Raw genomic sequence first — 21,863 nt, forward strand, 5'->3', positions numbered from 1 at the left:
TGTCCCCAGTGACATTGCTCAGATCAGCATTGGGCTTGAATATTCTGGTCACAGCATATGCATCTCCCATTGCTTTCTGTAGCCTCTGCCCGATACCCCTACCATGACTGCTACCCAGCACTAGAAATATACATAGGTGTATAAAGAACTGGAATGATTGTTTTAAGAGGTAGTTGTGGCCTAACCTGAGTTACTGTATTGAAATTTGCCTGGAGGGACCAAGGTAGATTTGAACCTGGGAGATCCAGAAAATGAGACAGGAGTGTAAAATTGAGAGGTTTGTGAGAAAGTCTCTGATATTAAATAAATTTAATGTATTTAATTGCAAAGCCATTTTTGAAGTGTGATACATGAAAGTTGTTGTATGAGTCAGTTACTTAATGAACAAATGTTCAGCCTGGGTTTGTATACCAAATTAGAGCAGTGTGTTTGGATATTCATTTTCTATAAAACAATATACTGGTTCCAAGACTAATGTTTGTATTGCCTGCATAAGCATTACATCCATTTAGCTGGGAGATTCTGCTAATTATAACTTGTGGCACCCCTGATGACATCAGGAGTAATAGGATGGCAGCTCTGAAAGCCGTTCCACAAAACCAGTTCCAAAATTGGTTTGAAGAGTGCACTAGGTGCTGGGATCGGTGCAAATCTTCCCAAGTGGAGTACTTTGAAGGCGAACACAGTGATATTCAGTAATGAAGTATGTAGCACTTCTACTGCAATGAGTTCGCGAACTTTATTGTCAGACCACATACATTTCATTACAGGTACACTGTGATGGCTGGAACACCACAGAAGATGCTGGAACATCTTCTGGAAACACGGTTAGATGGCCGCGGTGGAGTTGGCGGTGTGGGTGGCCGAGACAGCATCACCTCCTCAACTACTGATCCCTTCCTCGAGGATTTCCTGCTTACTCATATTGTGTTCATGCCAACTCACCAACTAATCACAGAGCTCTCCAGACAATATCCTTTGCAGTTATTTTTGCGTTGCTGTTAATATGCCCACATTCAGGGAGAGTAATCTGAATAAATTTTGTGAGAAGCATTTGCATGTGTGTCCAGTGTTCCAAGCTAGTAGCTGAGTATGAGTGACAAATGCTCTCATGCCTATATTCTTCAGGTGTATCTTCAGAAATACTCTATCAATTCCTTGTTGTAATTTGCTGTCTCAGTTATAAAATTTATAATAAGAAAGTTACATGCTTTCCCATATCCATTACACAAGAAGAATAATAAAGGATAACTGCAGAAAGCAGTATATTTTGAAGGGGGCGGACCTTAGCATTTGCATTAATATTTTGGGACCATGTACTTTGTAAATGAGTAGAATTTAATCAAAATCTTTGGGGCTATTGAGAAAAATACCATTTTCTCTGTCAAACTTCTAGTAAAATATTCAACTAAAATATTACATGGGCACTGTACAGAACCTAACACTTAATAATATCAATTTTACTAACCAACCAACAGATCAACTCTGTGATGCAGTGTCTTTTCAAGTGTTAGATAGTTACTTACGTGGTCAAGGTATTAGCTACTGTTGCAAAGCCTGAAGACCCATCACTGTTGCCATGACACTGTGCTGTCAGAACATAATCTGAGGAGTCACTTCAACAATTAATTTACATCACATTTCTTTGAAATCCATTTCCATGACTTTTCCACCTAAATTTTGCATGAATATCTCATTTTCTAAATGCATATTACATGATCCACCCAACTTATTTTTAATTAATTAATTTAGGAATGTGAAGCTCTATATTACATAGTTCTCTACACTGGGCTGTTACTCAGTCTTATTTAGGTATAAAGAATTTTCATTCAGCGCTTTATGCTCAAGCACTCCAATCTGGTGATGTAGAAAGAGAAACCAAATTTCACGTACTTAACAAAGCAATAATTGAATTTATAGTTTTATAATTGTTATTGTTTTTTGGAAAAAAAAATCATGTTTATTTGACCCTTAATTTCATCATTTATATCACTTATTCATTTACTGTTGTCATTCTCAGAATTGTAATATCATAAATCTCTCCTGTAATATAAATGGTAGACATTCCCGTAAACATAGTTTACTTTAGTAGAGTACCCTTCTGCTGAAAGATACAGATTGAAATGCCTTGACCTGGAAGCACCTACCGGATTGATTCTCCAAGCCAAGACCGTGAGTTCCTGTTAGCCTGTAAGAGACGTGTGGTACAGTTTGTGCATCGTTGGGTTATTACAATCCGACATCCTGTGTTTGATGACCCCAGTTCACTTGCCTTTTTGGAGGTATGTAATAGTGAATTACTGTGTATAAAATTTACAATATAGGTAGGTTTATGATTTATTAATATAATTTGCAAAGTAGTCTGTAGCTTCAGACATCCTGAAAATTCCAAAATATATACAGCACATTTTGCTATCACATAATCTCCTTAATACTTTGCATATGTAAAATCACATATCTTGAAATGGTGATGTCACAGCTTCTTCATTATCAAGAAATCATAAATTGTTAGCACAATGTAAGATGTGTACAGTCTAGTGAGAATGAATAATGGAGGCAAGAACTCCAGTCCTGCCCTGGAGATGGTTACTATAATTGTTGTGTTTAGGATTTGTGTCATATGTTTTAGCTTCATATGCAGACTATGGCTTCATAATTTGAGGATGAGAGGTCCCAGAATGAGCAGACTTGGAAAATCTGAGGAAGGAAAGTTACCTGAGAGCAAAATAATCCTATTTCCTCATGGCAAGAACTGTGAAAACAGCGAGGACAGCCATTACTGAGTAACAGCTTTGCAATTAAACACGTCCTCATGGTAACAACTGGAAATGGGAAGCTGTGCTTTCTATGCAGTTCATGCTGAGATGTTATAATAAGCAGGACTAGTCTAGAGTCAGTCAGTTGAGAGTTGCTGTAGCTCAGGCCAGGGACAGTTTGGAACCCAGAGAAAGGGAAACATCCACCACTGGGAGCTGTTACCAGAAGCATGGTAAAGACAGCAGGCTGAGAAGACTTAAGTGTGTGATCTTAGTCAGTCGAGAGTTGCTGTAGCTTAGGCCAGGGACAGTTTGGAACCTAGAGGAAGGGAAACATCCACCATTGGGAGCTGTTACCAGAAGCATGGTAAAGACAGCAGGCTGAGAAGACTTAAGTGTGTGATCTAGTGAAGTATGAAATGTGTGAGCTAGTGAAACGGTTATAATTACTTGCGGTCACGGTTCTGTGAGATTCCAATAAATCTGATTACCGATGCAAACCCCATCTATAGTCACACTCAAACATGTGACAGTACTATGCATTAATATGAGATTTAAGTTCACATGAAATACCGTATTTACGCATGTATAGGCCGCACATTTTTTGCCAAAAATTCAAGAGGAAAACTGGGGTGCGGCTTATATTCGAAATATTCGAAATCACACTTCATTTAAAAAAATTATATTCATAATTAGTAATACAGGGTGTTCTACTCCTGAAATAATATTCCAAGAAAATTATTTTTTCTATAATTTCTGTCTGAAAATTGTGCTGCAGCCTATACACGCACGCGGCCTATACATGCGTAAATACGGTATGTACAATCTGCATGTTTGAAAGTAAAGAACATTTTGCTGTAGCTTCAAGTAACTTATCACTGAATGGTTTGGTTTTAGGAACTGGCAACAGAACTGGAGACAGACTGCATACAGTGGAGTTCCCTGCAGGAGGAAGCCAGTCTTATGCATCATGTCATGTCCCAGCTTCGTCGATATCAGGATGAACGTGCCCTTAATGCTGGGCAGAAATGGAAATTACCTCCATGTGGACAACCCATCAGTTTGTTCAGCGGTTCCAATGAGGGTCGAACATTGATAAGAGCTACAGATGACAGTAAGCATAGTTTGGTGTGATACAGATCAGGGCATTAGAGCTACAGCAGTTTCTGTATTTTGTGAGTTCATTTTGAATGTTACTGTCATGTATAGGGGGTTGTGTAACAAATAATTGTGGGGCCTAGATTTGATGAGTGGATTTGTTGGACGCCTCTAATACAGTTAACACTAGATTGTAACAGCTCACACATTGAACTCCTTCTTGATGACGAATCTCTCACTGTATTTCTTCTGGATCTCGGGCTGGTTTCGAGTCTCTCATCTTCTGCTACTCACTATAACTCATTGCTCTGTTTGAAAACTTTCATAACTTTGGGAGAACTGCATAGAAATCACCACCTTCAAGAGTTCCAGTACTGCATTTGTCTGCATTGTTCTGGATAAGATGTATTAATTTGGGGCAATGCTTTGCTTCCCGTGTTGGTAGCCCCAAGACATGTTTTAACAATTCGTTTTCTAGCAACTGTCTATTCCTTGTTGCCACAGAAATGTGCTCAGTGAAGTCCCACCCAGCACATGGTCATACTGCGGCTTTGAGGAGTCGTGTCACATTAGGTAACAACATTGTATCACAAGCAGGAATTATTTAACATGGAATGAGATAAAGCAAAGTTTATGAAAGACAAATGGGAAAGAATGAAGGATTAAGCAAAACATTATTGTAGCAATTTCCTAGATAAACTGAGGAAGACCATGAGAAGTCATATGCATGATATTTGGTATCCTATCTGAGATTGAACCATGTTAGGTGGGTCCCTTGTCACCATGGCATGGCACGTCCTCAGGTGGCAGGTGGAGGAGACGCCCTCCAGGTATGGAGGGTAGTTGCGAATATATTGAATAAGCAGTCGCGGACAGCTGACAAAGGGTAGTCTTCCAGCTTGGGGGTTGGGCATGGGGTTAACATCACCACATCACATCATCACATAAAGATAGGTAACAGATGTTTTGAAAATGTGGCACAGTTCAGATATTTGGGAATGACGATAACAAATCGAAACCTAATTCAGGAGGAAATTAAGAGGAGATTGAACTCGGATAATGCTTGCTAACTTTCGGTCCCGAACCTTTTGTCTTCTCGTCTGCTGTCCAAAAACATAAATTTAGAATAAACAAAACTGTAATTTTGCTTGTGGTTCTGTATGGGCTTGAAATTTTGTCTCTGACATTAAGGGAGGAAAATGGGCTGAGGGTGTTTGAGAACAGGGTGTTGAGAATATTTCGACCAAATAGAGAGGAAGTGACAGGAGGTTGGAGAAGACTGCATAAGGAGCTTCATAACTTGTACTCTTCTTAAAGTATAATTAGAATGGTCAAGTCAAGGAGGATGACATGGGCAGGGCATGTAGCACGATGGTGGAGAAGAGGAATGCATAAAGGATATTGGTGGGATAGCCAGATCACTGGGAAGACCAAGGCATAGATGGGTGGACAGTATTAAAATGGATCTTAGAGAAATAGGATGGGATGGTATGGACTGGATTGATCTGGTCAGGATAGGGACCAGTGGAGGTCTCTTGTGAATTACAGTAATGAACCTTTGGGTTCCATAATCTGGGAAGTTCTTGAGTAGCTGCAAAATTGGCAGCTTCTCAAGAAGGGCTCAGCTCCATGAGAGAGTGAGTGATCTGGGATTCAGTCCTTATGTCTTTCAAGTATGAGTTAGAAGTGTTATTCTTGTGCCAACCTATTCTGAATCATATTTTTATAATTTAATTTAGTGGGTGTAGGAGGAAGACTAAGTCCACAAATGACAAATTTAAGATACTCTATTTTATATCATTTATCACCAAAAGGAATAAAACAAAAAGAAAAGCTATCCCTGTAACAGGCCGTGGAGGCAAATAGGTGTGTGAGAGGTCGAGGCTCCCACCTTTTCTAGGCAATCGGCTCATAGATGGCAGCGAGGTTATGAGCCTTATGTGCAGACTCTTTACACCCAGGAAGATTCCTGGTACTAATTTCTGTTAGAGGCTGAGTCGACCCCAGAGCCATAGTGGAGCTGGATAGATTAGGTCAGTTGAAAAATTCATGACCCAATCAGGAATCGATCCCATGACCGTCTGGCTTGTGGCATAGTGCCTCAACCAACTACTCTGCTGCGTGCATCCTCACCAAAAAGAGTATTCATAGTAAGTCATTGCCATGAACATGTGCAAACTTAATCCAGTGGGAGCCCATAAAGCAGGTACACTTTGCTTTTACCTGAAGATAAACATGCAGCCAACCTCTGAATTGACATGCCTTTCGTTATCCATACAGTAAAATTCTCCCATTAACAATATCTAATGAACTAGTAGACCAACTGATGGATGGAACTAACCATGCTGGTTTTTTTTTTTTTTTTTTTTTNCATGAGGCCTTCTGTGAGCAGTTCCACAGAAGTCTTCTGCATTCCTTCCTGAACCATTGCATCCAGTTCACATTGCATAACCTATTTCTCTTAGATCAGCTTTAATGATAATATTTATACATGTCTAAAATTAATGGCCTATTAATTTTACTTTCCTTGTTGGCAGTAATATTCCGTGTGTACTGTGCAGACCACACATACTGCACTCTCCGGTTTCATGTTAACACCACAGCAGAAACCATCAAACTGTCTGCAGCTGACAAGCTGAAGCTGCGGCATGATGACTTGGTGCTTGTGGAAGTGAAGTCTTCTGGTGAACGAGTTGTTTTTCGGGATTCAGATGTCAGTATCCCAACAGGTCTCAGTCTTAATGGTCGCATCTTTGTCTCACCCAAAGATCATCTTGATGCTCTCGTAAGTAAGAGTTTATGAATGAAAACCGAGTTACTAACAACATGAGCTAGCCTAATGTTACTCTTGTGCTTTCTAATTTTTGTTATTTGGACTGTCTTCTTTCAAATTTGTTTTTTCATAAAAAGAAATGTAACAATGCAGAGTAAATGTAAGTTTGTGAGCTCCCTATATCTATCTTCTTTAGTTTCTCAAGACAAGTGGATGAATTTGATAGCTATACCCATGCTGTACACATTTTTTAAAGATACTGTAATGTGACTTTTGTATAGTCAGTCCCTTGCCATTTTATGGAACTAAAGGTATCACAAATACTGGAACTAGACACATCTTTACATAATCCATAGTAACATGTACTGCACATCGAAACTCTGTCAGGAAGAATGTATGTCTCTGGAATCGTCAGAGTGAAGGGTTCAGCAATAGTGAAAAATTCATAACTATTCAACTTGGTATTTTAATGATGCACAATTTCCCCTAGTATACATCTCATTACCTGAAAATTTTCAGACATAAATTCATAGTATTGTGCCATCAGTGCAACTGTAGTTTATAATATATGAAAAGAGGTTTCACGTAAACTTTGTTGATAGGACTCTGATATCGAATGATGCCACATTTCTCATGCCACCTACAATGGTTCATAGTTTATCGCTGTTAAGTAAATATACATTTCCTGAAACTGTTATTTTATTATATCACATTCAATATAAAGATGGTTTTAACAGAATTTGCAATTTTTTCAATGCAATCACACAAATCTCAGGACTTTGCACTAACACATTCACTGCAGTGCCTCCATGCTGGCATCTAACCTGCTGGGTCAGCCATTTGACAACAAAAACTGAATTTTGAATTTTGAACTTAGAGCTTTTAAACTACTATAACCTCTGAATTACTGGATGGATTGTTCTAAAATGTCCACCATACCTTTAATAGAGAGTGTACAGTTAATCATTATGACTACCTACATCACTAACATGATGCTTTTCTCACATGGACCTGCCATGGTAGCTGATAATTCATGGCCTACTTTTCCATTGTAATTTTCCTTTCTTTTTTCTAATGAAATACTCTTCAACTCTGATGTTGATATAACAATATTTATGAGATATATTGAATATAATTTTTTATGTTAAGAATGGCTTATGTCCTTAAGGTTTGAGGATATATTTGCAAATTTTGTGACACAATTGCAATGAACATTGTACCCAGGGCACAGCCTTAAGAAAACATTATTCACAATTCTGTAATTTTATGAGAATTTTTCCTCTTAAATACAAGTATGTTAATGTAACTGTGACAGTCTGCATTAAAGGTGCTAGAAATTTTAGTGTGCAGTGTTCTCTTTAACCCTACTGCTGCCATATTCACCTGAACTCAAATAAGCATCCATTGCTGAACAGGGTGATACTTGACTTCAATTTGTATCGAGAAATAATCGTCTCCTTTCACTGTGCTATTCAACTTAATTCACTGAGCTATGAAAATGCGTTTTTTTCAATGTTTTTACCTTAAAATTCCATAATTTTACAAAAATGATGGGAAAGTTATATGTAGCAAAAGATTAAAATGAAACTGACCATAAAGGGAGGAAGGGGACAGCAGAAGAATTGCATTGTTGGGTGGTAGGATTATTTACAAGTATTTATATTTTATTGTGAATTCTTATATCATTATAATTTGTCTTATTTATTGTTTGTTCCATAGGTATGCTGGATATCAGTACAATTTATAATAATACAATAAAATTTACAATAATATATTAATATTTATAATAATATATTTCAATTTCTGTTTTATTTTTGCTGGTTCTGTATGCATGCTGAATACTATAAAAATCCCTGACTTAACAGTGCTGTCCAGGACTCTGTTCCTTTATTTTCAGTCTTAATAAGCCTCTCAGGATGTAATAGTTTTTGTCTCACAAGCTAGAATCTTTTCTTCTTGCTGCTGCTACTGCCATCATTGTTGATGCTGAGAGAATTAGTCTCCAAATTCTTTCAGTGTTTTTAAATAGTGCTTTCATATATCCATCAGGTGCACTGTGCCATTTATTCACCAGAGTTTTATAATTTTGCGGTCAAAATAACAGATAATTCTTATGCATGTAAGTACATAAATAAATGAATAAAGCTTTTTCTACATTTGAATTTCAATTCTGTTGGAAAACTGTATCTGTGTTTATTTTTATAAGTAAAATTTATCAAAAGAAAGAACGATGATATGATATTAATCTGGACCAGTGGTGGGACAGTCTGATCATAATATACAGGGTGATTCATATAGAACCGGCCCGATGAAATGAGCTCTAATATAAAATATACCATACAGATATTAAAGTAATTTACACATATCATATCTTGGATTGTGTGCCGTGATCAGAGCAGGTGTTGAAAGTGTCTGCCATTTTCAAGTAGGCACTAGAAACACTCACTGTTCAACAGTGAACTCCATGACAGTCGCCTGTGCACTGCAGACATGTTTTGGGATTGTCCTTGACCTTGCAGCATAAGGGCAGCCACTTGCTGGATCATGAGCACACCATTCGACTCAGCACGGCCCACGGATTATTATGTCATAATTGTGAGCGATTATATGCATCACCTGCGGAATTATTAGCAAATTCATCGGGCCAGTTCTATGCGATTCACCCTGTAGAATGTCCTTTTCTATATGACAAAATCATTCTGTCCATAGCATGATTTATATATGTTAGAGACATATTTAGTTTAAATTTATTGACATTGATGTGAATTCTGTGATTTGATGTTCTCCTGTTATCATTACTATATAAGGTATGTGCATTGTTCTGACAGTCTGCCCCAGTGTTATGCTTGCCAATATTTCAGACATGTCTAGCAGAACAAGAGGGACCAACAGAAGGCATGGATGTAGATTTGGAACTGTTCAGTACAAAGGAGTTGGCATATCACATAACACTGTTTGACTGGGATCTCTTCTGGTGTGTTCATGAGGTAAAGTCTAAATTTGAGTAAACAAAAGTTACTTATCCTGAAAACCCACCATGGTTGTGTTTTAGCTGCCTGTATGAAGTATGCAAGTCATCATTCATTGTAACAGTGTAACTGTCTTTTCTTTATCATTCACATTAACAATTTTATTGCTGAAATGAAGATCACAGTATATTCTGTAAAGGTAAATTACTTCAGTTACATTATAATACCAAGACAACAGCATGAATCTGGATTTGGATGCCACAAATTTTCTGAAAAATTAATGTACCTGGTACTTTATGAATTTGCATGCTTTATTTTCCAAATTACTGTGCATAAGGCATTCTGTTCCTTTACATATTTCCAAAATGAATTTCAGATGAGAGTAGGAGTGATGTTTGATTTAAATACTAAGTAGATAAAAACTAAACTGTCTTCAGCAGCTTGAAAATTCCATTAATTGTATTTTATAAATGTCCACCAAGAATGGAAATACATAGTCATGTTTGAAGTACAGATGTTTTGCAATTGCATTCATCATTATCCTGTGTTCCTTTATTGCACATACATACAAATTCTTAGCAGAGTTAATTAATTATAATACAGATACTGCACTACATGGTAATAAATTGTATTGCAGATAGAGCTAGTAAACAATGGAGGCATTTCCTATTACTTACTTTCTGGGCTTTGTCAAATGTCATAATCAGTCTGGTCTAGCAACTGAGATAGTCTCACTCTGGTGGACCTGATCAATAAGGTACTTCCCAATTTGAAGATGGAAAGAGATCTAGTTTCCAAAATGTCATATTGTCATGTGTAGGAGTGACTAAGATGCAGGTTTGGATTGGTAAATCAATTTATTGCATCTTCACTAGTTATAACTACAGTTAGTTCTTACACTCTTAAGATTACTGTAACAGGAGCACATAAAGTCTTCAATGTCTGTTAACACTTCACGGCTGAATCCTCACAACTCATTTCCGTGACAGTTTTGTGTACTTGACTCGTGGTTTCCCAGCTATGAGAGACTGCAAGCGACCTTCACTATCTCCTATAAACCTTCGGCATGGACCACACAGAAAACAAGTCATGTGATTCCTAGTCTCCACTTCATTGGTATGCTGTCTGTTGTCTAGCAACATGCAACAACATTCGTCCACTGAGGCACAGCTTCCATTGTTGCACCTTAGACCATGTTTACTGAGCCAGTGCCTAGAAACGCTTTAAGCAAATCTGTTAAAATATTTAGTTTGGAATACTAAGAAATTGACAAAATCCAGTAATCCAAGACTTACAATTGTTACATACTGTTATAGTTGTCTGTTAGACTGGTGAAGTTGTGTGTTAGAATGTGGGAGGTTCCCACACTGTTATCAGAACCTTTTAGAATTAGTAGAAACATATTCTGCATAGAGACATAAGTTTCTGATAGTCTTTCTTGTATTTTATTAGACACTGTATAAAAAGCATCAAATATATAACTCATACACATATATATCTTAAAGAAAGCTGGATTTTATGACTTAATTTTTTGTATTGTGAGACATCTTTGAAATATCTTCGAAATTCAGTTTGAGTTTCATGTGTAGTAGACTGATACATACTAAACTAAAGTTCACATGACAACTTTTAGCATAGATGTCAGTACCCAATTTCAATATGTATTGCATTTGTATGAACATGTACCTGGATACAGGCTAAACTAAAATTCACATGATAAATTTAACATAGACTTTTTACTGCATATTGACATGAATACTGATACGGGCTTCACTGAATTTCGCATGATAAATTTCAGTCCAAAATAAAGTTCACATGATAACTTTTAGTGTAGACACTCAATACCGAATCTCAGTATGTGTTTCGTGTGTCTTGCTATATGAGGGTGAGTCAAAAAGTTCCCAGAATGGTGGTATAGCACTCTAATGGTAGGACATATGGCGACCCTTACATAATCACCTTCAAATTAGGACCCTTGCATGCACACACACTTGCTCCATCGATCCTGCCATTGTTGGAAGCAGCGGTGGAAGGCTTATTTTGGAATCTTCTGGAGCTCAGCCATTGCATTTGATTTGATATCCTCCATGGTTGCGAAACATGTCCCCTTGAGGCACATTTTCAGAATAGGGAACAGCCAAAAGTCACTCGGAGCAAGATCCAGAGAGTACAGTGGTTGAGTGATGACAGGAATGTTTTTCTCAGCGAGGAATTGCTGCACAACAAGCGATGTGTGGCTTGGTGCATTATCATGATGCAGAAACCACTGTCCTTGCCACATGTCACACCGCTTCCTTTGAACCGCATCGCACAACCTCTGCAAAACTTGCACGTAGAAATGGTCAGTAACAGTCTGTCCAGGTGGTACGAACTCATGCTGCACCAAACTGTCGATGTCAAAGAATGCAATGAGCATCACTTTGTCTTTGGATCTGACAAGGTGTGATTTTTTTGGCCGTGGAGACGACGCTGTGTGCCACTCCGATGACTGCATCTTCATCTCTAGGTCATAGGTGAACACTAATGACTTATCACCAGTGACAATCTTTTTGAGAACCATCGGGTCCTGCATACTTTTGTCAAACAGATCGCCAGTGACCGTCATGCAACATTCCATCTCATCCGTGGTCAGCTGCCTCGAAACAAACTTCGCACTGATGCGTCTCATCTTTAAATCATCAGACAAAATGGCATGAATGGATCCATGAGAGATACCAACTTCTTGCTCCAACTCCACAATGGTCATTCTTCAATCACATCGAATCAGTTTGTCGCACTTTTCCAATAATTTCTTCGGTCCTGGATGTCGAAGGTCTCCCACTGTGCTGGTCATCCTCTAACGTCTCCTGCCCATTCTTAAACCGGGAAAACCAGTTGTAAACTGCTAATTTCTTTAGTGCAGTATCACTGTAAACTTGCTGCAGGGCCGATTGCGTCTCTGAAGCATATTTTCACAATTTGCACATGAACTTGATGTTCGCACACTGTTCAAACTGCGACATTGCGCCGAATGACCAACACTCACGTCTAATTCAAACGGAACAGTAACGACACTGCACACTGAAACCTGTCCAGACCTGATGCGCCTGCAAGCAGACATGCTGAGCTCCCCACCGCAACAGTGTGTGCGCTATCTTATCGCTCGTTCTCCATCTGCAGGGGAATTCCAGGAACTTTTTGACTGCCCTATGTATATGTTGGTTCAGACAAAACTAAATTTCACAGGACAAATTTTGGTATAGACTCTTCAATGCCCCATTTTATTGATATCTGTTCATTAATTTAGAAGCTGAAACATGAGGACTTGCAGGTGGATAAACCTCCAAATTTAGCATTAATTTCATGCACTTCATGCAAAGAATGCAAAAGATGTGATGAATGCAAGCTCTTTTCTCTCATACCAATTTTTATATAATTTATCTTTTCTCATCTAATACAGGTAATTATGAATGTATGGCTCTAAAATTCATACTGTGACAAATTTCTGAGTTGAATTATTTGGCTTCAGTTGTGAAATGCTCAACTATCTTATATAACCTTGCCATTTCATTGAAATGTTCAAAACTCTAATTGATATGCATTGACCTTTCTTATAGTATGAGTTGATATATCACACATTTGGGCGCCATCATTTTAGACAGATTACAGCAAATTTGGATGTGTTCTTACGTCGCTTCAATGAAATACAGTTCTGGGTGGTGACAGAGCTGTGTCTCACACCCAGTCTCAGCAAACGTGTGCAGATTCTGAGGAAATTCATCAAATTAGCTGCCTAGTGAGTAAATATGATTAAGGAAGGGAGGGGAGAACAGAATCATTACAGCACTAGAATACACTCAAAATTTTAAGATAATGCTGATTTCAGATTGAGAGTAGTAATACTTTTTCATAGGACTGGAATATTTAGCTTCAGATTGATAAATAAACATGGCTTGTAAAACATTGACGTCATTGGTGAGCAAAACCATCTGGCTGGTGAATGCAAGTTTCTTCATTTTATTCACAATTTTCTCAGGACTAACAATACAAGTGAGTCAGCTTTTATGATTTATGTTCAACACTTTCTGTCACAGTGACCTAATATCACACTGCCAGTTGACATTTGAATTAGTAGCGATTTGCTTGAACATGCAGATCATATTTTGTCAGTGTTACAGATTTTGAACCTGATTAATCTTCGGCATAAAAAACAACCATGTATGTAGCAAATGGTTGTTTTATTATTTTTATGCTGTAATTCTTCCAGATTATATTCAAATTCATTAAATAATTGAAATTAAGTTTAATATGAAGGCTATATATGATACATTTCCATGAAACTTTCGTCCTCAGGCACAATCACTGATCTCTTCAAGAAGCTGTAATATTTGTTATAATGTCATATTTTGTTTCATTGTCAGTGACTTCAACTTGTGATGGGTTACTTTGTCATGTTTTAAGGGGTGCTAGAAGCTTGATGTGTACTTATTTTCATTCTTGTTGAGGAATAGAGTAAGTGGCACTTGCATAGCCAAGTGATAGTACTCTAGTGTGATGATGTAAGCTGAAACATGTCACAAGTGATTTTTATATAAGAAACTTAACCCTTCATGGTGCATATTGTATGTATAGAAATTTTCATCATATATGAGACTGGGAAATATATTTGTAGATTTTAATTGTTACCACCATGAAAGCCTCATACTTCAACTTGCTTCATAAATCATATTTAGATATGTTAATAATTATTAAATTCATGTGTGATTTTAGTAATGCCCTGAAGTGAAACAAACTAAGCAGCAATATGTTGATTGTTTGCAGCTGTAAGGAGTATCAGAACCTGAATGCATTCTTTGCCATTGTAATGGGGCTTAGTAATGTGGCTGTGAGTCGGCTTTCACTTACATGGGAGAAACTCCCTTCAAAGTTCCGTAAGCTGTACACAGAGTTTGAGAGTCTCATTGACCCAAGCCGGAACCACCGAGCATATAGAATTAGTGTTGGAAAACTCCAGCCACCTGTTGTTCCATTCATGCCTCTCTTGCTCAAAGGTAAAATATCATTCATGTACTGTTGTTATTCTTGTTGAATAATTTCTGATAAAATTTTCTGTATCATTACACATGAAACAGAACTTTTAATTAAGGTACACTGTGACAAAGATATTGTCACGTATATTGGTGACTATAGTCGGTGTATGGATTCTGAATACATTTATTAAACTCTTAACAACCATAACTACAATTAATTATAAGAGTTTCACTGATTCTCGCACTTTAAAAATCACAGCAGCAGCCACTATTTCTTTTTCAGCCTGCTGTCTTCACAAGCCATTCCCTGGCAATGGATTTATAACAGTCTCACTCTAACTACAGCACACATGAAGTCTTCTTTGCACAGCCTAATACCTTTCTTTCCATTTCTTCTAAATCATCTTCGACTACCATCTCAAGAGACTCCCTCAATTCTATTCTGACAGCTTTGCATCCTCGTTATACAGCCTCGGGGCAGATCCAAAAGAAAACACCGTTTCCTAACAATTCCTCTGTAGTTATAGAGGTGTGTTTACCTCGCCATTGCATAGAAACATCAGTTCTTCTACTGTTGCATGAGTGTTCACTTCTGCAGGAACCAGTTTACAGAGTTGTTGCCTGTCAACAAATGTCTACTCTGGCTGTGCTATTCAGCTTTCAGGCGTCAAGTACAATATGTTCAATGTCTATTCTGATACATAAAATAGAAAAGTAAACTTAATATTTAGAGACTTCTGCAACCCTGCAGGGTGCCAATTAAAATCACTTGTCTGTCTGTATGAATGAAACAGTTCAAGAGCCAATGAAAAGATTTTAATTAATTCATCAGAGCTAAAATATTTTGAACAAAGAGAAAAATGAAACACATATTTTATGCGAAGTGCACTTTTTCTGCAAGACTTATGATTTTCAAGACATTCCCAGACACACCCAGTGAGTACACAAGTCTCTTATTCTCAGCAATAATTAGACAGAGGTACCTCCTTCCTGCATTTATATATGTAAGTAAGCATTTAATTAAAAATATACAGTAATTGATTTTGCTGCTGACATCTTTTTATTTGCCTGTATGTGCGATATATTCTGCCTACATCACTCTTCTTTGAATTACCATACCAATACTGTGCGGAGAATACAAATTTTAGTAAACCTATTATTATCTCTCTCTATTACCTGTTGCTGTCTCTTGATAGCAACACCTAAGGACTCTGCTCTTAAACACCCTCACTGAAAAAAGTAAAGTGAAAGCAAAACTTCATAATTAATTTTCTCAACAGATTATGTTGAGTAGGGAAAGTGAATGTTTATATCAGTAATATTTTCAACAGATTCTTTCACTTGCTAAATATTTAATGAGTTGAATATGTGAGGGTGACTATATGGTGTTGTCAGTATGTAATGGCATGTACGAGTGATAACACTTCAGACTCTTCATTAGTACCTGCTGTAGTTGGGCAGTGTGATGATTGTGTTTGTACATGTGTTGTTAGTTATGAACTACAAAAGAGTGCAAGCATTTTCAAGTGTATGAATAAGTCAGCAATCAAGTTAGATTTATTCATGGGAAAATCACCACGTGAGGGTTATAACATGTTGGAGGGGGTTCAGATTCTGCACTTCATTCTAGGAAACTGTTTAATAGTGGGTGAATGCAAGTAACTCCTTGAATGTGGCTTGTGCACACACATGTACACACAGCATTTTATGTACAGCACTGTAGCAGAAGGGGGATCTCAGAAGTGTATTATGTCCTTATTAGACACTTCAGAAGTGGAAGACCTGTACAAAGTACATTGCACATATGGTGAATGATGATCACTGCACCATGCATGTGTTGCTGCTCATCAGCTGTTTTCCAGTGTTGGCTAAAGAGAAGACACACATTACTGGGTGGTATTTGGTTTAGTGGAGTTCAGTTAATGTATAAAATAAATGTGTTAATGATTTGTTACTTTCTCCGTGATATGATTTTCTGGTATAAGAATAAATTACTCTATTGTGTAGATATGACATTTACACACGAGGGAAATAAAACGTGCATAGATGGACTAGTCAACTTTGAAAAGATGCACATGCTGGCCCAGACCATGCGTACCATTCGTTACTGTCGAAGCAGGCATCTAGGTAAGTTGTGTTAAGATTTCAGTAACTATCACTACCAATAATTCCCCCCCCCCTTTCATTTGCTATTCTAGACAACCCTTTTCAGTGTGTCATAAATCAGATGAAAAGTATATTGGTATAAATTGGTTCTTTGTCTTCACACAAAAGGAGAATCTACATCTTTGAAAACAGAGTAAATTATGCTGTAATCTTTGAATTGTATGCTGTAATCTGTAAGGTCTGAAGAGTGGTGAACACAAAGAGTTCAGTCTTCTGGTATATAAAGCCATGTATGCCATTGAAAGTCAGCTGTTGTTTCAGAGGAACATGTTGCCTCCATCTGTAGGTTTGAAGTATAAGCCAAAACTTGAAGCAGGCAGTGAGCAAGATTCAACTTACTCTTCAGCCTTGAGGATGAATGCAACATGTTCCTGCGAAACACTGGTTGACTTTTAATGGATGACACAGTGTTATATCCCAGAAGATACAGCTCTTTATATCATAATTGTTTGTATGCCAGTTTCAGGCCTCTCACTTCTTACTGTGAAGACAGTTGAACATCTGTAATTAATAAAGACTAAAAAATGTTATGACAGAATTAGAACTGTAAGACAAGCATTTTTAAAGATGCTGTATTCATAAACCTGGGAAAATATACTTAACCAAATTATTTTCATGTGTGCTTTGAGTTTTTCACTTTTTGACTCAAAACCTTAATGTTTAACACAGTGCTTGAGCCGCCATCTCCAAAGAGTGAGGTGGAGGTGAGGTCTTACATCAGCTGTCTGCGCACTATTGACAATCAGCGTGTGCTTACAAGTCTGTCACAGAAGCTGGAGCCACGAAGATCATAGTAAAACGGCCATTAAAATTATCACCACAGAAATCTAGTCATTTAATCAACCAGTCAGCAGTAGAAGTTGAAATAAGAAAGGTGTAGGAACTATTTGAAAATGCATACTGATTGCATTTTCAGTGTATCTGAAATCTGTCACAGTGCTAGGAAATAAGGAGAAGAAAGAAACTTGCTGTAGTTTTTTATCAGAAGTGAGAGTTTCTGATGAACAGGATGCTTAAACCAGAGAATAACCTCTGTTATCTAACTATCTGATAGTCTGTGAGTTCGGTCTGGCTGCTAGAAAATAACCATGCTTTTAATAGAACTGTTGTTAGTTTCCATTTTCAGTCTTTTGTGTTATACATGAAGTTCAGGCAGTTTGTTTCTTGAGCACTTTTATTCTCTAACCATGAAGTATTTAATACATGATGCAATATATACTATGGTTTTACTCTTTGTCAGTTTGAGTAAGCACTTGTTTTTAGTTGATTTTATGAAAATTTTGGGGCGTTTCACAATATTTCTCAGTATTTTGTGATTGCTTTAAAGGATAGGCATCTGCATACATGGAAGTGTTCTGTGTATTCATCCCAACTCACGAAAATAATATAACTTATAGAACTCAAGTTACATTTTTTAACATTTCATACACTATACAAAACAATTATGATCCCAAGTTCAAGTTCCCACATTAAACAATGAATATCCTTTTTTTTTATTTCTTTTTAATATTTCTTGTGAGTAGGTGAATAAGGAAGAGAGACACTCATAGCAATATAACACCAGATGATGTTCATGCTATAATATTTCAGTCTAGATTTTGTGAAGTAGAAGTCCTAGTTTACCATAAGAGATCTCACTTTAAAATATCAGTTTGCCCATAAGCTTTGTTAAACTATGTCAGAAACATCTCTGGGGGTGCTACATTATCACACAGTGATGCAGATCATTATGTGTAGCATTTGAGGTTCTCACAGTGGTTATGAAGAATTATGAAGAGATCTTCTCTGACATGATATGTGTAGTCCATTGAAAACCAACTGGTATTTTGGAGGAATATTAGTTGACTTTCAAAAGACTATCATTATGAAAATTTATTTAGTTAGTTAGAATACACTGTGGTTTGTGCAGACATATACTTTCAGAATATTTCCATTTCATGAAGTGCAAAAGATGAAGAAGGAATAATGTCAAGTGTGCTCTTTGAAGAAGCATATGGTCTAAATGCTATTGTGCCCTTAAGTCAGTATCTGTGAATGATCTCTTTGGTTATTGTTTTAGAGCATACTTCCATTCTTAAGGAAAAATAGTAGGCTTATGAAACTATCATTCTGTCTGTATCTGTGGCTGTCCCCCATCTCAGCCTTTAATTTTTCAACTGTTGATCAATTTTCATTTTGTATGGACATTATGCAATTTTAGGCTACCCAAATACGTATCATACTTCCTAATTTCCTACAATCATGACAAAGTTAAATAGTTCTGTCCAGTGTAACTTTTTCATAATATTAGTGTGACGGACCAGAATGAAACATCAAATTCCTACAGTCAGTAATAACAACATGGCAGACATGTGAACTTGTGAGGTGAGAGTTCCACTAGCGCCACTAAATATAGTATCCTGTAATGATGTGTGAAATGATGTGTGATAATATGGTTTTGAGAAACAAGTGGGGTCTTTATAGTGTATGATCAGAATTAATGTTGATATTAACATTTGAAAGGCTCCTTTAGAGTGAAATTTTGATTTGATATTTGGAGGCTTACACTTGGGCAATTTTTTTTTTTTTGTTAACGCTGTGAGAGCCATGTAGAGCATTTACCTAGATATTTTTTTAATTTTTAGTTCCTACCATACAATAAACACTGCAGCACTATTAAAAACAGACTGGCTAATGCCGCATGAAGAAAAAATTACCAATTATTCTGCGAACCGTATAAAACCCATGAGTACGCTCTGTGGAAAAATGCATAGTTTCTTTGTATTAAAGCAGGTGCTACATAATAGCAACCACTGTTCTTCAAAGATTTAAGTAAAAAGTTTTCATAAAACAAATAAAATAAAATGATATAAGAACAACAACAAGAGTAATAATTCAGTTCAATTCTTTATTTACTCAGTTCCTGAACTCAGCAGCTAGGGGCTCATACACTGAGCACAAATACAAAACAGTAGAAACACTATAGATTAATTATTTTTCAAACAGAATCCTGATACAGATGTCTCATTTTCTCATCTGTGTTCTCATTCACATGAATCTGAAAATTAATAGAGTGATGATATTTATTAGATGTCTTTGCACAAAAGAATTATGCAGTAAGATATATCAGACACATACTGACAGATGTTCATTGAACTCTCATGTTCTGCAGCTTATCACATAAAGATAAAATTAATATCCATTCATGTAATTTGTGTTGTGTACTCTTTTCCCTGCAGTAAAGCAGCTAGGGTGTGAATCTGACCACACACCTCCATCTAGAGCTGAGGTCAAGAATGATAGAGTTATACCTCCACTCCCCCATACATCTTCATTGCGTGGGGCTTACTTAATTAAACATAGGAACAACTTTATTTTACTTGCTTTACTTCCACACATTCCAGACATATACATAAAATATGGTAATCAAATTCACTCAATCCTAGCTATAGTATACAAGGGCTATTTGGAAAGTAATCTCCAGTGAGCTGTTAACAAAATATGCAATACAGACTTATGCTCCTTCTCAATGTAGTTACCACTTCAGTTGAGGCACTTGTCATATTTGGGAAATAAGTTTCTCTATACCTGTTAGAGAAATCTACTGCTAGTGTAGTGCTCCTTCATAACAATATGCATCTGCATACAGCTGCTCACATTTGAGCACTGCTTGAACATTTCAACTGGGAGTCATTTGACACCCCCCCATCACATCACTGATCTTCGTCCAAGCTACTACCACCTGTTTACCCATCTGAAGAAGATCAACAGTAATGAGGAACTGACGGAAGGTGTCAAAACATGGCTGAGCTCACAGGCAGCAAACTTCTTTGACATAGGCATACAAAAATTTATTCACCAATATGACAAGTGCTTCAGTTCCAGTGGTGACTATGTTGAAAAGTAGCTTAAGCATGTACGTATTTTTTGTATATAATAAACAGTTTTTTCTCTCATCACTTGTTTCGTTAACAGCCCTCAAACACATCAGTTGATACACCATATCATGCTACTTGTTTTAAGCTGCTTATTACAGTGGTACATGTAGTAGACAGATCCAGTAGTAAAATATTAAATATCCTTGCTCAGTTCACAGTGCAGTGTGGGCAAATTTTCTGGTATCATTAAAGAGTTATATCTTCTGAGATAGAATTCTTCATAGTCACTGCTGTAATAACCTTAAATCGTCAATTTCATATCGTCACATGATTGCGTGGGATTAAAGATGGGTTTGGATTGGTAACTCAGTTTATTGTGCACTTTGACATAGAGGATGACTACACTTTACAGCTCACTATTACACACTATTATCCACAGTCATGTCTTCACTGCTGTTGCTTGGTACACGTTTCAACAGCAGACTTTCCCATTTCTCTCTCTTTTGTATGCTTGTGCTTCCACCTGTTCAATGTGTAAATTTACTTTTTACGAATGTTCATATTCAGACACTTTCTGTCACGATAAATGATATAACCTCCGTCTCAAGTGCAAACAATATATTCTTGTGTCTTTGATCTTGCTCCCTACACTACATGTTTCGGCCTCAGACTGCCATCATCAGGTGTATAACACTCACGTCGCTGTCACACTGCACCCAGTTCAAAATTTAACATCTAAAACACTCTCCCTGTCATTATCAACTTCTACTTCGTTGATAGCTGTCCACTCGTAGATTACTTCACACACGTTAATTTTGAGTTTATTGTAATAGCACCATAATAAAATCTTTAGTTCTAATTTTGAACTTTTAAATTCTTGTCCAAATTTTAAAAATTCTTGTCCAAATTTTAAAATTTTTAAAATTGTTAGGGTTATTCGCCCTGTGTTTGAAGTGCTGCAGCGGCTAGTTCTTGTTTCCACACTGTATAGGTGTTATCCTGTGTGGTCTTTCTGTGTGCGTGCCGCTGCTATTCTTTACTACGTGAGCACACGTATTAATAATGACACTCTCAATTTTGAACATTTGCAATTTACATTTCTACTCAGTGTATGGATGTTTAAGGAAAATCTGTGATGTTTAAAAGTTTAACTATATTCCTTTATGATGTTTCACATTTATAGTCTTATGATTATATTAAAGTTAGAAAATGTGTCCAATTATTACCTACAAGGT

The 21,863-nt window shown here is 37.0% G+C and overlaps 1 protein-coding gene across 3 annotated transcripts in view; it reads left to right on the forward strand.

The window, feature by feature from the left end:
• The window catches only part of LOC111867584 (rap guanine nucleotide exchange factor 4), a 221,947-nt gene extending 200,676 nt beyond the window's left edge, over positions 1–21,271 (forward strand). For all 3 annotated transcript variants that reach the window (XM_023857571.2, XM_033752723.1, XM_033752724.1), the window contains 9 exons: positions 771–971; positions 2,144–2,282; positions 3,654–3,870; positions 6,392–6,639; positions 9,489–9,614; positions 13,193–13,371; positions 14,397–14,626; positions 16,613–16,732; positions 17,441–21,271. In XM_023857571.2, coding sequence (XP_023713339.1) covers positions 771–971; positions 2,144–2,282; positions 3,654–3,870; positions 6,392–6,639; positions 9,489–9,614; positions 13,193–13,371; positions 14,397–14,626; positions 16,613–16,732; positions 17,441–17,565 — 1,585 coding nt within the window. In that variant the 3' untranslated portion in view covers positions 17,566–21,271. The remainder of the gene's footprint in view (positions 1–770; positions 972–2,143; positions 2,283–3,653; positions 3,871–6,391; positions 6,640–9,488; positions 9,615–13,192; positions 13,372–14,396; positions 14,627–16,612; positions 16,733–17,440) is intronic.
• Positions 21,272–21,863: the final 592 nt, after the last annotated feature.

Source organism: Cryptotermes secundus, unplaced genomic scaffold, assembly GCF_002891405.2.
Source record: "Cryptotermes secundus unplaced genomic scaffold, Csec_1.0 scaffold480, whole genome shotgun sequence".
Taxonomy (NCBI): Eukaryota; Metazoa; Arthropoda; class Insecta; order Blattodea; family Kalotermitidae; genus Cryptotermes; species Cryptotermes secundus.